Source organism: Canis lupus, chromosome 28 (genome assembly GCF_003254725.2).
Source record: "Canis lupus dingo isolate Sandy chromosome 28, ASM325472v2, whole genome shotgun sequence".
NCBI lineage: Eukaryota > Metazoa > Chordata > Mammalia > Carnivora > Canidae > Canis > Canis lupus.
This window is the reverse complement of record NC_064270.1, coordinates 22,546,399-22,560,143: the sequence shown is the minus strand read 5'-3', so window position 1 is coordinate 22,560,143 and position 13,745 is coordinate 22,546,399. Positions and strand designations below refer to the sequence as shown.

The following is a 13,745-nucleotide window of genomic DNA, read 5'->3' as shown; positions in this document are numbered from 1 at the left end:
GGTATTTGGTCAAATATTATTCAAGGTGTTTCTGTGAAGGCATTTTTAGATGAATTAACATTTAGATCTGCAGACTTTGAGTAAAGCAGGAAGCTCTCTGTAGTTGTAGTGGGCCTCACCCAGGCAGTTGAGGGCTTCAATAAAGGAAGACTGGCCTTCCACAAGCAAGAGGGAATCTTGCCAGCAGACTAGCTTTGGACTAAAACTACAGTTCTTTCTGAGCCTCCAGCCTGCTAGCCTACCCTGCAGATTTTGGACTTGCCAGCCTCCACAATTGTGTGAGCCAATTTTCTAAAATAAAGCTGTATGGTAAATGATAGTGATGATGGAGAGACGGATAGATGATGATGATAGATAGATGATTGATAGATAGATAGATAGATAGATAGATAGATAGATGATAGATATGTACATACATACATATATATGGAGAGATAGAGCTAGGAATGATAGAAAGAGAGAGGAGAGAGAGAGAGAGAGAGAGAGAGAGAGAGAGAAATGTGCACACATATACATCCTGTTAGTTCTGTTCCTCTGGGGAACCCTGATTAATATACCATCTGTCTGGGTTTAAACCTGAAACCCTTTCCACATCCCCACACAATCATCCCACTGTTGTATGAGATGAATATATAGCATATCTACTGTATACCATATATATCACATATACTATATCCCATACACACACACACACACACACACACACACACACACACCTCCATTCCTCAAGGCTTTTCACAAAGGTATTCTCTCTGGGGATCCCTCCTTGACCCTCAAGCCCTACAGCCTTCAGGTCTGTCCGCACACCCTGCACTCCTACCAAAGAACAGCAGAACCACAGCTCATGTAGGTCAGAAGACCCAAATATCTCAGTTGATTCAACTGTAGCCCAGAAAAAAAAGCCCTTTTACTAAATCCACCTCTGCTTAAGGACCTTTAGGAGACAGGACTTCATTAAGCTGGAGACAGGCTCTCCCCCAACAGATTGTTCCCTCTGTTCCCCAAGAACGTAATCCACTCCACCCTACCCAGTGGGCATGCATGTGAGGGGAGTGTCACATAGTGTGGGTGCCTGTTCCACACTTGACACTACGCATTCACCTTTGCGCCCACCATTCCGTGCTTTAGCACAGTTCCCAGTGGTCCCATCTCCTGTGTGGGGTGCATTCCATCTCATTGTCATTCACTCATTCCTCTGAAAAAGCTTTATTGGATACCACTGTGGGCTCAGCAGAAAACAAAGTCCTTCCCCTTGTGGAACTCACACTTTCACGGATAAAACATGATAAACATGTAGATCTGACATGAGCCATGCAGCCATGACATTGTGGGAAAAGACAATATCTTACTCATTTTTCAGAGAGGGACATGAAACTCTGGAAGATGAAACAACCTGTCCAAGGTCACAGAGACAGCCAGAAATGGAGCTAGAGTGCCACCCATGTCTGTCTAACCCAGCACCCAAGCTCCTCTTTCCCAGGTGCCAGAGAGCTTGGGAGAACAGACAGGCTAGGAGTGGCTGGAAGGGGAGATATCCTTCCAAAGGCAAAATATCTGCGTTTCTCATGTTCTCCTCTTGCTTTACACCTCAAGCTCTTCTGACCAAAAGTTCCTGTGCAGTGGGCACAGTAGAGTTGGTGAAGTCTCTGGCTCCAAACCCATTCGAACAAGAAGAGTGGTGAAAACCACTCTGTGGGAGAGTAGTGCTCCCACAGAGCACTAGAGGATGAGCTGAGCAGCCCCTCTCTGCAGTGCCCAGAGCCCCTCGCATGCAGCCCCATCTGGGCACCTGCCACCTTCAGAGAGGGAAGTTGGCAGAGAGTCGGAGCCAGGGTTTAAGCCCTGGAAAAATGCCAAACCTCAAGCTCTTTCCTCTATTGAAATTAAAAAGTATTGTGGTGTAGCTTGGCTTTACAGTTTGGGTGTGATTTTGCTAGGCAGCTGGGGAAGAGCTGCGTGGCATTCTCCACGTAGAACAGCTTGAACGGTTATGGAGGCAGACACAAGAGTGGAGTTCTTCCAGGAGCCAGTAAAACCACCTGCGGTGAATAAGGCACCAAAGAGCATGATCCTGGGTGCTGGGAGACCTTGGTTTCGGGGCTGCTTCTCCTGAGACCACTGTGGTCATCGTGAATCTTACACCGGCCTCAGGATTCATCCAGTCCCACTTCCTCACTCTACTGAAGAGCACAAGGTCTTTCATCAGGCTGGAAATGAGAAAGCCAAGAGCCTGAGAGGTCAAATCTCTTCAAGAATCACCCTGAAAGGCTGGCTGTAAGGGCATGCGGCTCCCTCCACCGCTCCCCACCAACTGGCTGGCCCACCCTGGCCCAGACCAGAGCAGCTTCAAGAGCAGACACAAGCCTCCAGCTCTCAAACTGGAGTGGAAAAGCCTGGCACTACTGAGTCTCTGCCCTTTGCCAAGCCCTGCACTGGATAACTCACCAGAAGGCTAGAAACCATGATCTCCAAGTCACAGTGAGGAAACGGGCTCCGTCCTCTGCTCAAGGTTAAAATCAAAGCCATGTGATGTGATGGAACTAGAATTGGAACCCCATCTTTCCAACCCCAATCCAATGCCTTACCTTTAAAATGCCCTTCTCGGGAACACCAGCCACTCCCTCTAAGACGTGGCGCCCCCCTGGGAACTCCTGCAAGGGACAGATCCCTCCCAAGCAAGCACATGTTGAAAGTATAAGGGCTAGGTTTCAAGCAAACAAACAAAGTGGAGAATCATAGAAGTAGACCCCCCAGGAACAGCGAGCTTGCTGCGGAGAGCTCCTGGGGCAGCCAGGTGTGTCAAGATACAGGTTCCCCAAACTGCTGGCAAGCAGAAGCCTTTTCCCTTGGAGAGGCCTGGACGGGCCTGGCACAGCAGTGAGCACAGTGAGTCCCAGCACTGGGGCTTATCAGATATCTCTCGATTCCAAGCGGAATCTCTGGGTGCTGAGTGCCTGCAAACCTTCATCCGCCTTGGCATTGCCACCTACTCTGGCAGCCCAGCAGTGCACACAGCCCACGTGTCTTCCTCCCTGGCCTATTGTATAGACAACAGGAGAGGATAAGAAACGGAAGCGTGTCAGACCAGGTCTCACAGCCGGTTGGATCTACGTAGCACCAAGGCCAACTGAGTCACCTCTCCTGGCGATGACTGAATGGTCAACCACAACGGGAGGCAGTGGCACATGGTATTTCACAAGCAAGGGTATACCTCTAAAATCCCGGTACCTGTGTCTGCACAGGAACTAGCACTGCCTTTGGGTGACCCTGGGGGAGGCAGGAGCCCTGGCTTCCGGAGTGTCCTGTCAGCACCCTGGTCAGGCCACTGTTGTCTCTGGGTTACTGCTCCCAACTCCACCCCACCAGCCTCCAGCCTCAGCCAGAATGATGGAGCCAGATGAAAAAAATCTGATGGTGCTTCTCCCCTCCCTAAAAGCCCTCCAGCGGCTCCTCTTTGCCCTCAAGACAAATCTTTCCAGGTGGCTGCCTTTCCAGGGCCCTGCCCCCTCTCACTTCTCCATTTGCCTTTCGGCTCTTCACACCCAGTCCCGCCAAAGGGGGCTTTGTTCAGTGGCTTGAACAGACGAGGCTTCCCACTCACCCCCATGGTCTTGGCCAGACGTCTTCCCGCCCATCCCTCGGTTCTCATCCAGCTGTCACTTCTCCGAGGACCCTCCTTTGATGCCTGGGCCCAGGCCAGGCCTCCTGAGTCCCCATCACCTGCTGTACCCCCTTCATCCTGCTTACCACTGCCTGGTGTCCCCTTAGTATCTGTCTCCCCCTGAGAGAAGCATGGCGGGGCAAAGCCCCTCATTGTCCTGCTCACCACTCTATCCCCAGCAATGAGCACAAACAGAGCAAGGTAAGCGATCCTTGTTTGGAGACACCTCCAAAAAAGAGTTGTTGAATGAATTAACGAATTAATGAATCTATCATTCATTAAAACTCCTGAGGCCAAGTCCTAAAAAAGAACCTTTAAGATGAGTATCTGCTGAGAAGGAAGGCTATGAGGTACTCACCGGTGCTGAGGAAGAAACCCCAAAATCCCCAGTGAACCCCAGGGACAGGTGGGGTCGCTGACCTGGGCCAGGACTCACCCCTCCTCACCAAGCCCCAGCTTCATGGGTCCCCACTGCTGGGCAGCCCAGTGCCTTGCTCTTGGCCAAACTGGGACCAAGCCACAGACATGACAATAGCCTAGAGAACTTGGTCAAGACCCAGCCTCATGGTTCCCTGGTGCTCTCTCCCCTGACGCACCAGCGGGCAGGGAGGATGGTGTGTGTGTCTGTGTCTGCATATGTCTGTGTCTGTGTGTCTGTGTGTCCGCATGTGCACTCTGCCATAGTCATAACAACCCCAACACATGCCCTTATATCCACAGAGTGGATGGAAAGAGGGTCTCTGTTTTTCTTCTACAGCTGCTCAGTGACCCAAGCAGCTGGTCTGTAGGCAAACCAAGTAGCTGGCCTCCCTCTCGTCCATCCCTCAAAGAGGTAGCACCTGGCTGCTCCCAGGTGTTGGGTCCTGCCCTGGCTATTCCTGATTTGCCCCTCTGGCTACAGCCCCTGGCTTTGTCCACCCTGTTTCAAGCCCTGGAAGGCTGTCCCCAGGAACTGCTCTCTGACCCTCACTCTCTCTGGTGATCTCCACATCCTGTGCACTCCCAAGGGGCTTCCCCACCACTTGTGGGTTCCCCTTAACTTTGCCTGCACCTTGTACATAGTCCCCTTCCAATCGCCCTTCACTGGCCTTCTCAGTGTGCCATCTTGTTTTTCTCAGACAGATTCCAGAGAGGCCCCAAGTTCCTGCCCTTGAACAGTTGGAGAGAGCCTTAAAGGCCACTCCAGCCTGGCCTCCCAAGCCCTCCTGAACTCTTTGTTGTCACTTAAATTTCCTCTTCCAAGCAGAGCCGCTGCGAAAGACACCGCCTGCTACAGAACCAGTGTCAGCCTCTTCAAAAATATGCGCATTCCATCATCCCATCCTCCTAGCTCAGCTCCATCACCCCACTACTGTGAGGGGGAATGGAGATTCCAGCACTGGAGTGAGGAAGAGGAGCCAAGTCACAAGTTGGAGAGGTGCTAACTATAATGAGAATCAGTGACATAACACTACACTCCCTTTTAATTGACCTCTCTTCCCAGCATCACAGGTGTGCCCTCACCTCCCCTGATGCTTCCACCCTAGGTGCTGGTGAGCAAAATATCCCTGTGAAGGAGGTCTTGAACTTGTTCACACATGAAGAGACATGTGCACACACATACCCTCTCACATACACTCTCATACACAGCCATTCACATGTATGTATTCACTTATTCACACATACACACACACACAAAGGTAGAGCCCACATTTGAAAAACACCCCAAACTCTCACTTCCACTCCAGGTTTCTGTAAGGCTTGTGATTCTTCCAGCCAGCTGTCCCCAAGGACAACACGTGGCTTGGCCCTACCCAGCGAGGCTCACCTAAAGGGGGGACGGGAGGAGTCAGCATTTCAAAGAATCTTAAAACAGATCAACAGAAAAGCCCACCGCGATTTCATAGCCCAACATTACCTAAGAAGTATAATGTTCTCTCAGCTGCTCTATGAAAAATGAAATTCAAAAAAAAAAAAAAAAAAAGGAAAAAGGAAATTCCGCAGTCCAGGGAGTTTGGGAAACCCAGCCCGCCATACTGTCTTCTCTCAGAGATTCCCACAGCTGTGTGAGGTCCTAAAGAGCAGGTTCCTGCTACAGGCCATTTCACCCAATATTTCAGTGACAGATGACAGATAGACGACAGAGAGATAGATGGTAAACACGTGAGAGAGGAAGAAAGGAAGAGGGAGAGAGATGGATATTGATTTTGTAGTTAAATAAACTTCAGGGAACATATGTTTAAAGAACACTGATCTAAACCAGCCATTTTCATTTTATAAATGAAGAATCGGGGGGGGCAGAAAGGGCTTTGCCCAAGGTCACTCAGCTAGTAAAAGGCAAAGGTGGGACTAGAGCCCAGGCCTCCTAATGCCCAGGTCTGGGCTCCTTCCAATAGGCCCTGTTCCATTTTTTTTTTTTTTTTTTTTTTTTTATTTAACTCTAAACCTTAGGATTTCTGGGAATCAAAGGGATTGATGCTCTTTTCACAACAAACCCTGGTGTTTGTGATTGTACCTGGTGACTTCACCGGCTTCTCTCCCAGGCACACCGTCTGCCGAGGCAGACGCCCCTGCCTGCATCCCAGGCTCCCAGGTCCACCCGGCGGGGTGGCAGGGCCCAGGGCAGAGGCCTGGACACCTGGATCGTGCCACCCTACCTGGGTGGGGGTAGCTTCCTGACGGGTATGCCCAAACAGAGACAAGAGCTCACCGGGCCACCCCCAGGGATGGGGTTGGAGAAATGACAGCAGAGGTCTGACCCGGGCCGGGAGCGCCAGCAGCTGGCACCGCTTCCACGGGCTCCGCGGCATGAGCTAGAGCTCTCTTCCCGCCCCTCCTCCCTCAGCCCTAGTCCCGGCACCCTTCCTCCCGCATCCTCTGCCCTGGGCTCCCAGGCACGGTGACCTCTCCCTCGCTGCACGCTCAGGGCACAGAGAGATGCGGGCAGGCACACGCACTGCCCTTCCCCACGCTGTCCCCGGGGCTCGGCTACTCGCTGCTTCCCGCAGCACATGCCCGTCCCCACGCAGCCTCGAGGCTTCCAGAGCACAGGGCAGGCCCTAATGTCAGCTACCTCCCACGGGGCCCAGGCCTCGGCCCTGCGGGGCGCATACTCAGAGGGCAGAGACCTGCCTCGCAGTGCCTGGCATGGTGCTTGGCACACAGCAGGCACAGAGGGGACCCTGGGGCTTATCGGCGACTTCCCCATCCCACAGCAAAATCGAATCCAGGTTGGTTATCTGTCATCGGCAGGGGAGCCAGGAGGAGGAGTCTTCCGGACAGACTCTGGGATGCCACACCATCCAACGCTTGTCAGGGTCTCGGGTCCCTGAACAGCACAATGTGGGGGCTGAAGATGGGTGCGGGCATTTCTGGCTCTTGAAGTCTGATTCGGTCATAGACTCACCAAGAGGAAAAGCCCAAGCACTTCCCATCCTCTCCTCCAGGCCTGCGGAACGGCAGAAAATAAACAAAGCCTTGCACTCCAGACCCGAAAGCCGGGGGCTTTTGGTACCTGCACCAAAAGGACATAAAACAGGAGACTCAGCTGCAAAGACAGATTCTCCTGGCCCACACGCCTAGGAGGAATGTGGACAGGAAGCTGTGGGATAAATCTCATCTCCTGATCTCGAGGCTAAGACAGATCCCTGTGCTGGCCATTTCTCGTCCTCAGATCCCCACCCCACCCAGACCTCCTCAGGCTGATGCTCGAGCCCTGTGCTAGGAGCAAGCAGCAATGCCCTCCCACGGGGAACTCAGAAACCCGGGCCCCAGGTCTGAACTCCAGCCCTCTCTCCTCCACCTCCCCCAGCCCCATCCACCTCTGAGGCTTCTCTGCCACTGGAATAGGGGTTGGGGGCTCCACCAGAGGCCTGTACCATGTGACACCATTGCTCAGACTTTTCCCCCCTTCTCAAGGAGCAGGGCCCCTGGGGGCGAGGGCAAGGCAAACACTCGCCCAGCAGACAGAGCAGAACAGAGTCAACAGCAGCAGTGTTTGTATCTACCCCTTTGTCTGGGACACACAGCCTAGTTCCTGAGGGCTTGCCACGGTGGCCTATTGTCTGGCAATGTTTGCCTTTGGGGCAATAGGTGCCCTGGAGTAGGAAGAGAGAGGCCCAGTAGGGGTGGGAAGTGGGGCCCAGCACCACACCAGGCAGCCAGCCTTGGTGCCAAAGGCCGTGGCTTAGGAGGCCCCCGGGGCAAGGAGCCAAGGGCCTGCCCACTCAGCTTTCTGCAGGCTCAGGTGACCGGGTGATGGCAGGAACTTCCTACCTCTAACAAAGACCCCTGAGAACCATTGTCTTCACATACACACACACACAAACCCCAGACCCTGCTTAGGGCTCGCCGCTCTCCCAGCCCTGCACGCACACCCTCGCCCCCACCAAAGAAGTTAAGGAAGATAAGAGACACCGCTAGTGCCACCCGGAGGGTACAGAAACAGCTCGGGAGGGCTGAAGACCTGCTTCTGGGGGCACGTCCAGAGTTGTCCACGCAGATGTTAGAGGCAGCGGCCTTACGATTCCACCTTCCCCAAACCATGACCCGTCCCTTGATTGCCCTCAAACCCTGCTCCTCCGTGAGTGGCCCTCTCTCATCAGGCTACATCTGATCTTCCATAAGCGCAGAACCACTTCACATCTGTCAGCCGCTCCTCAGCTGAACGAGGCAGCATGGGCCCAAAGTCCTATCACCCGGGGCTCTGGGACCCCGAGCAAGGCACTCCCTCTTTGAGGATGAGGGGTGGGATCCCTGGATCTCTCAGGGCCCTTTCAGCCTCAAAGTCACATGACCAGAACCACAGGGTGAGGATCTTAGGCCCTCCTAGACAGCAGAGTGGAAGTTGATACTATAGAAATGCAACAGGAAGGGCCCATGCCCTTGGCCGGAGACAATTCAAGCCACCAGCCAATACACGGCTCTATTCAGGTGTCTCTACCACACTTTGTGCATATACCACACTCTGAGCTGTAAACCACATGTTGCATATTATCACACTGTAAGGCGTGATACACATTTCGAAGTATATTTCACACTTTGGATTATACCCACACTTTGAGGTATATACACACTTTAGGGCATATACTTTGCAGGATGTAGCACTTTGTGTATATCTACACACTTGGGCTATATCCCACACTTTGTGTATACACCACACTTTATGCAGGGATCTCCCAGCTGGGAGCATTCTGCAGTGTTAAGGTGACTCTGGCAAGGCTCTGAGGCTCAGAGTACAAACCCTAGAACCACATAAAGCTGGAGTATGATGCCTTTCCACCACTTGTTCACCTCAAGCAAATCACTCTGAGATTCAAGTTTCTTCACCTTACAAAGGAGATAATAGTACTGACCTCATAGGGCTTGGGGGGGTGGAGATTAAATGAAGCAGAGTCTATAATGGGCTCACCGTAGTGTCCAGCACACAGGAGACACTCGGTAAGGGGTGCCCGGGTGGCTCAGTGGGTTAAGCTTCAGACTCTTGGTTTCCACTGCGGTCCTGATCTCAGGGTCGTGAGCTCCAGCTGGGATGGAGCCCCTCGTGGAGCCCCTCCTCTGGCTCTACTTGGAGCCCTGTGATGGGGTCAGCAAGGGCTCTGCTGCTGGCTGGGCTCTCTGGGAGTCCGCTTCTCTCCCTCTGCCCCTCCCCCCCTCACCACATGCCTGCCCACGCTCTCTCACGGCCTAAAATAAATAAATCTTTTTTTTAAAAAAAAAGAAACACTTGGTAAATGGTAGGCATATCATCGTTCACACTTTCAAAGGTGAGTGTTTTATAATGTAATGTGTTTTTTAACTTAAATTTAATTGAAATCATATATTGAATTTATGTATATACATTGAATATCTCTCTCTCTCTCTCTCTCTCTCTCTATATATATATATATATATATACACACAAAGTCGCATGTTCCCAGAGTCTTAAAGCTTTGGAAACTCAGATAACAGACAGAACCATTTAATTCATATTTATTTCACATTTGATCTGTAAACTTTTTATTAAAAAAAAAATCCACCGTCATTAGCAACATGTGCTGACATTAGTTTGTCTTTAGTGAAATAAGAGCGCAGGCCTTAAAGAGTCTCGGTCTAAAACATGTAGAAACTCGGATGTAAACACGAAGTCTCCGCCCTCCTCCCTCGGTTTTGGGAGTTCATCAATGACACGACCTCAACCAGAACAGCAGGGGGGGGAAGGACAACACTTTGATACCTAAGAGCTCCTGGGGCAGGAACTGTACAGTTTGGCAGGCTCATTTGTCTTTTCGAACTGTTTACCTTGGGCAAATTGCATCAGGTTTGCTTCTTCCACATAATTTCCACTCCTCCATCTAAAAACAGCAGCCAAAAGATTTCTTGCAGTCAGCATTTTTAGGGAAGGAGGGGCAGGTGCACAAACATACAAGATAGAAACATACATATTCTTCAAGCAGTGGCCCTGGAGAGAGGGAAAGGGGGGGGGGGGAGAGGGAGAGACCCAGGAAAGAGATACTTTTAAAGTGAGTTACTGGGGCCAAGGGTGTATCAGAGGATGATGGCTTTATACACAGGGCTGCTGCAAGGCAGAAAGGTTCATTTGCTTCTCTCTTGATCCCTCCTTGTAATATTTACATAGGAAAAGGCAATTATGCTGTTAGGCACAGGAAAAAATCGACAGAAATCTTTTCCCCCTCAGGAAATCTCCAAGCAGGTCCAGGCCCAGGGGACCATCACCAGTTGCTGGTGAAGAGGACACAGAAGGAGGTAATGACAGGAGAAAAGGGCTTGCATTGCAAAGGAGCTTGGCCTGAACCCAACACAACGTGTGTGCCTCAAGGGCATCTCCAACAGCATCAAAAGCCCAGACGTTGGGGACCCTCGCGAGTACTATCAAAAATAGTGTCTATTTACAGTGGGGGTGGGCCGTGGGGGAGGATGGGCAGGGCTGCCCTGAGCATTTGTTTAAAAACAGAGTTAGGGGAAGGGGGAGAGCAATCAGCAGGGGCTGGGTGACCCCCATCCCTTAATCCTTGGCGAGCCAGACCCTCCGGGGTCCAGGGCTTGCTTGCTCTCTTCTGCATGGACAGCGGGGCTCCGGGGGGAGGTGAAAATACCTTTAGGAAACAACACTGATTAGAGGAGGCCCCAGAGCCCAGGAAGACCGCTCCAAGTCACCAAGGGCCCTCCCGGCCAGCTCTTCCCGCTGCGTGGTCCGGGCGAGAGCAGAGGCCCACGGCGGGCCGCGGCGCAGGTCTGGGCCAGGACCCGGGTTTCTGGGTACGCCGGGGCTGCATAGACGGGCCGTGCGTCCTGGATCCCCCGCGGGCCGCGGCGCTCACACGATCCGCTTCCTGTCCCCCCGGCAGAGGATCTTCTTGAAGGCCCGGCGGAAGTCGTGGTTGAAGATGGTGTAGATGACCGGGTTCAGCGAGCTGTTGCAGTAGCCGAACCAGAAGAAGAACTTGAAGAGCGTGCGCGGCACGGAGCAGCCCACGGCCGTGAGCGTGTAAGTGAAGAAGAAGGGGAACCAGCACACCACGAACACGCCGATGACCACGGCCAGCACGAACGTGAAGCGCTTCTCGCGGTTCTGCCGCCCGCGCCAGCGCGACGCCTTGGCCGCGCCGCCGCGCTCCGCCCCGGGCCCCGCCGCCGCCGCCGCCGCCGCCGCCGCCGCCCCGGGCCCCGCGCCCCCGCCCGCGCCCCCCGGCCCCGCCGCCCCCCGCCCGCGCCGCGGCGGGCTGTCCCCGGGCTTCACCTGGCTCGCGCGCGCCTTGCCCTTGGCCCGGGGGCCGCGCTCCGACCCGCGGGGCCCCGGGGGCCGCTCGGCGTGCTCGGACGACGAGCTCTCCTCCAGGTCCAGCGCGTCGGCGTCGGCGTCGGCGTCGCGGGGCCCGGCGGGCGCGGGCTCCCCGGGGGCGCCGTTGAGCTGCGGGCGCGGCGGCTCGGCCTCGGCGCCCCCGGGGCCCGCGGCGCGGCGCTCGGGGCCCAGGCCGTTGGGCCTGCGCTCGGCGCCCCCCGGCGGCTGGGCGGCCGCGTCCGGGCCCCGGCGGCTGGGCGGCACGCGGGTGCGGCGCTTGGCGATCTGGTAGATGCGCACGTAGACCAGGATCATGATGAGGCAGGGCGCGAAGAAGGAGCCGATGCACGACGAGATCACGTACCACTTCTGGTCGTTGATCTCGCAGCGCGGCTCGGCCGGCTGCGCGCCGCCGCCGCCGCCCTTCTTCTCGATGGAGATGAGCGGCGGGAAGGAGATGACGGCCGAGATGACCCACACGGTGACGATGATGGCCTTGATGCGGCGCGGCGTGCGCTTCAGGTTGTACTCGATGGCCTGCGTGATGGACCAGTAGCGGTCCAGGCTGATGGCGCACAGGTGCACGATGGACGAGGTGCAGAAGAGCACGTCGAGCGCCAGGTAGATCTCGCACCACGCCTTGCCGAAATACCAGTAGCCCATGACCTCGTTGGCCAGAGAGAACGGGATGACGAGCGTGGCCACCAGGATGTCGGCCGAGGCCAGAGACACCAGGAAGAGGTTCTGGGGCGCCTTGAGCGCGCGGCTCGTGAACACGGCGATGATGACCAGCACGTTGCCGAACACCGTGAGCAGCATGAGCAGGCCGGCCAGGCACACCAGAGTCAGCGTCACCTGCAGGGAGTACGGGGTGGCCCGCGCGCCGCCGCCCGGCGCCTCGGTCCCGTTCCAGCTCGCGTTGCCCGCGTCCGGCTGCAGGGAGCCCATGGGCGCGAAGCTGCCCTCGGCCAGCGGCTGCTCCTGGCGGAACATGAACGCGGGCGCCCGCTCGCCCGGGCCTGCCGCCAGCTGCCTTCCGGCCCGGCGCCCTGGGTCCTCCTCTTCCTCCCGCGCCCCGCTCGCCCCGCCGCGCCTCACATGGGGAGGGGGCCGCGGGGACGCCGGCCGAGCCGGGGGGCCGCTAGCAGCCCATGGGCCCGGCTCCCGCGAACCGCACCGGCCTGCGCTGGCGGCGCGCGTGCTGGGCGCCCTCCCCTTCCCAGCTCAGCGCAAGTTTTATTTCTAAGCGGCGGGCGGGAGGAGGTCGAGTCGGCGGGGAGAGGGAGATTTACTCTTCAGGAAGGGAGAACAAGAGTCATCGGTGGCCTGACGACTTGGAGGGACGACAGCAAGTCTGCGGTCTAGCTAGATGTCGACTCCCGAGCCTGAGCGAAAGCGGGAGGGCTTACCGTGCGCGGGGCCGCCCCACCCCGGGGGCAGCCGAGGGGCGCTGGCGCGGGCCTGGGGTCCAGGGCTGTCTTCTCACATGCCCGAGGCGGCTACCGACTCTCTCGCTGTGCCCCGAGGCGCGGCGGTGCGGGCCGGGCCGGGCGGGGGCCAGGGCGCGGACCGGCCGCCTCCCCGGGAGCGCCGCCCGACTTCCAAAGTTGCGTGCCCCGCCGGGGCTGGGGCTCGGCGCGCGGAGCTCGGGGGCGGCGGCGGCGGCGGGGGGAGCGGTGTGCGGGCCGCATGAAGACGCCCCGTCCTCCGGTGGGCCGGGGCGAGCGGGCGGTCGGCCCCGCAGCAGCCGCGGCCGGCGCAGGGGTCCCCCGGGGCGCTGAGTGCCGCGGGACAGGCCGGGGCCCGAGGGCAGCGCGAGGCGGGCAGGAGCGCGGGGCGAGGGGCAGAGGCGCTGGAGTGGCCGGGCGGCGCGCCGGCTGCTGGGCGTCCGCGCCGGAGCCGAGCCGGAGCCGAGCCGAGCCGGAGCCGAGCCGGAGCCGAGCCGGAGCCGGGGCCGGGGCCGCTGCTGCTCCGCCGCGCTCGCGGTGCACTGGTTTTATAGCCCCAGGATCAAGCTGGCGTTGCCGAGCAGCCGGCGTCAGCCCCCACGTGGGAAGCCGACCCTCCCCCGCCCCTCGCGCCTCCCCTCCGCGGGGCTAGCGCCCGCGCCCCGCGTGGGACCTTGGGGAGCGCTGCGCCCCCGGCCGGGCGGGCTCTCCGGAGGGGCGGGCGGGGGCCGGGAGCCCGGGGTTTGAAGAGCGGCCCCGGGCGCGGGAGCGGCCTCTGCCGGGGACGGCCGGGCAGCTCGGGCCGGCCCCGCGGAGAGCGGCGGGCGCCGCGGAGTGCCCCCATCCAGCCGGGTCCCGGAGGGCAGGGAGCGGGCGG

The 13,745-nt window shown here is 57.0% G+C and overlaps 1 protein-coding gene across 1 annotated transcript; it reads right to left on the bottom strand.

The window, feature by feature from the left end:
• Window positions 1-9,594: 9,594 nt before the first annotated feature.
• On the bottom strand, window positions 9,595-13,232 carry ADRA2A (adrenoceptor alpha 2A). Its single transcript, XM_025467191.3, has one exon. The coding sequence runs from the start codon at window positions 12,411-12,413 to the stop codon at window positions 10,956-10,958; it is 1,458 nt and encodes a 485-aa protein (XP_025322976.3). The 5' UTR covers window positions 12,414-13,232; the 3' UTR covers window positions 9,595-10,955.
• Window positions 13,233-13,745: the final 513 nt, after the last annotated feature.

Bases quoted from the DNA above. Each gene is read 5' to 3' on its own strand.
- ADRA2A (XM_025467191.3), bottom strand. From the start codon at position 12,413: ATGTTCCGCCAGGAGCAGCCGCTGGCCGAGGGCAGCTTCGCGCCCATG.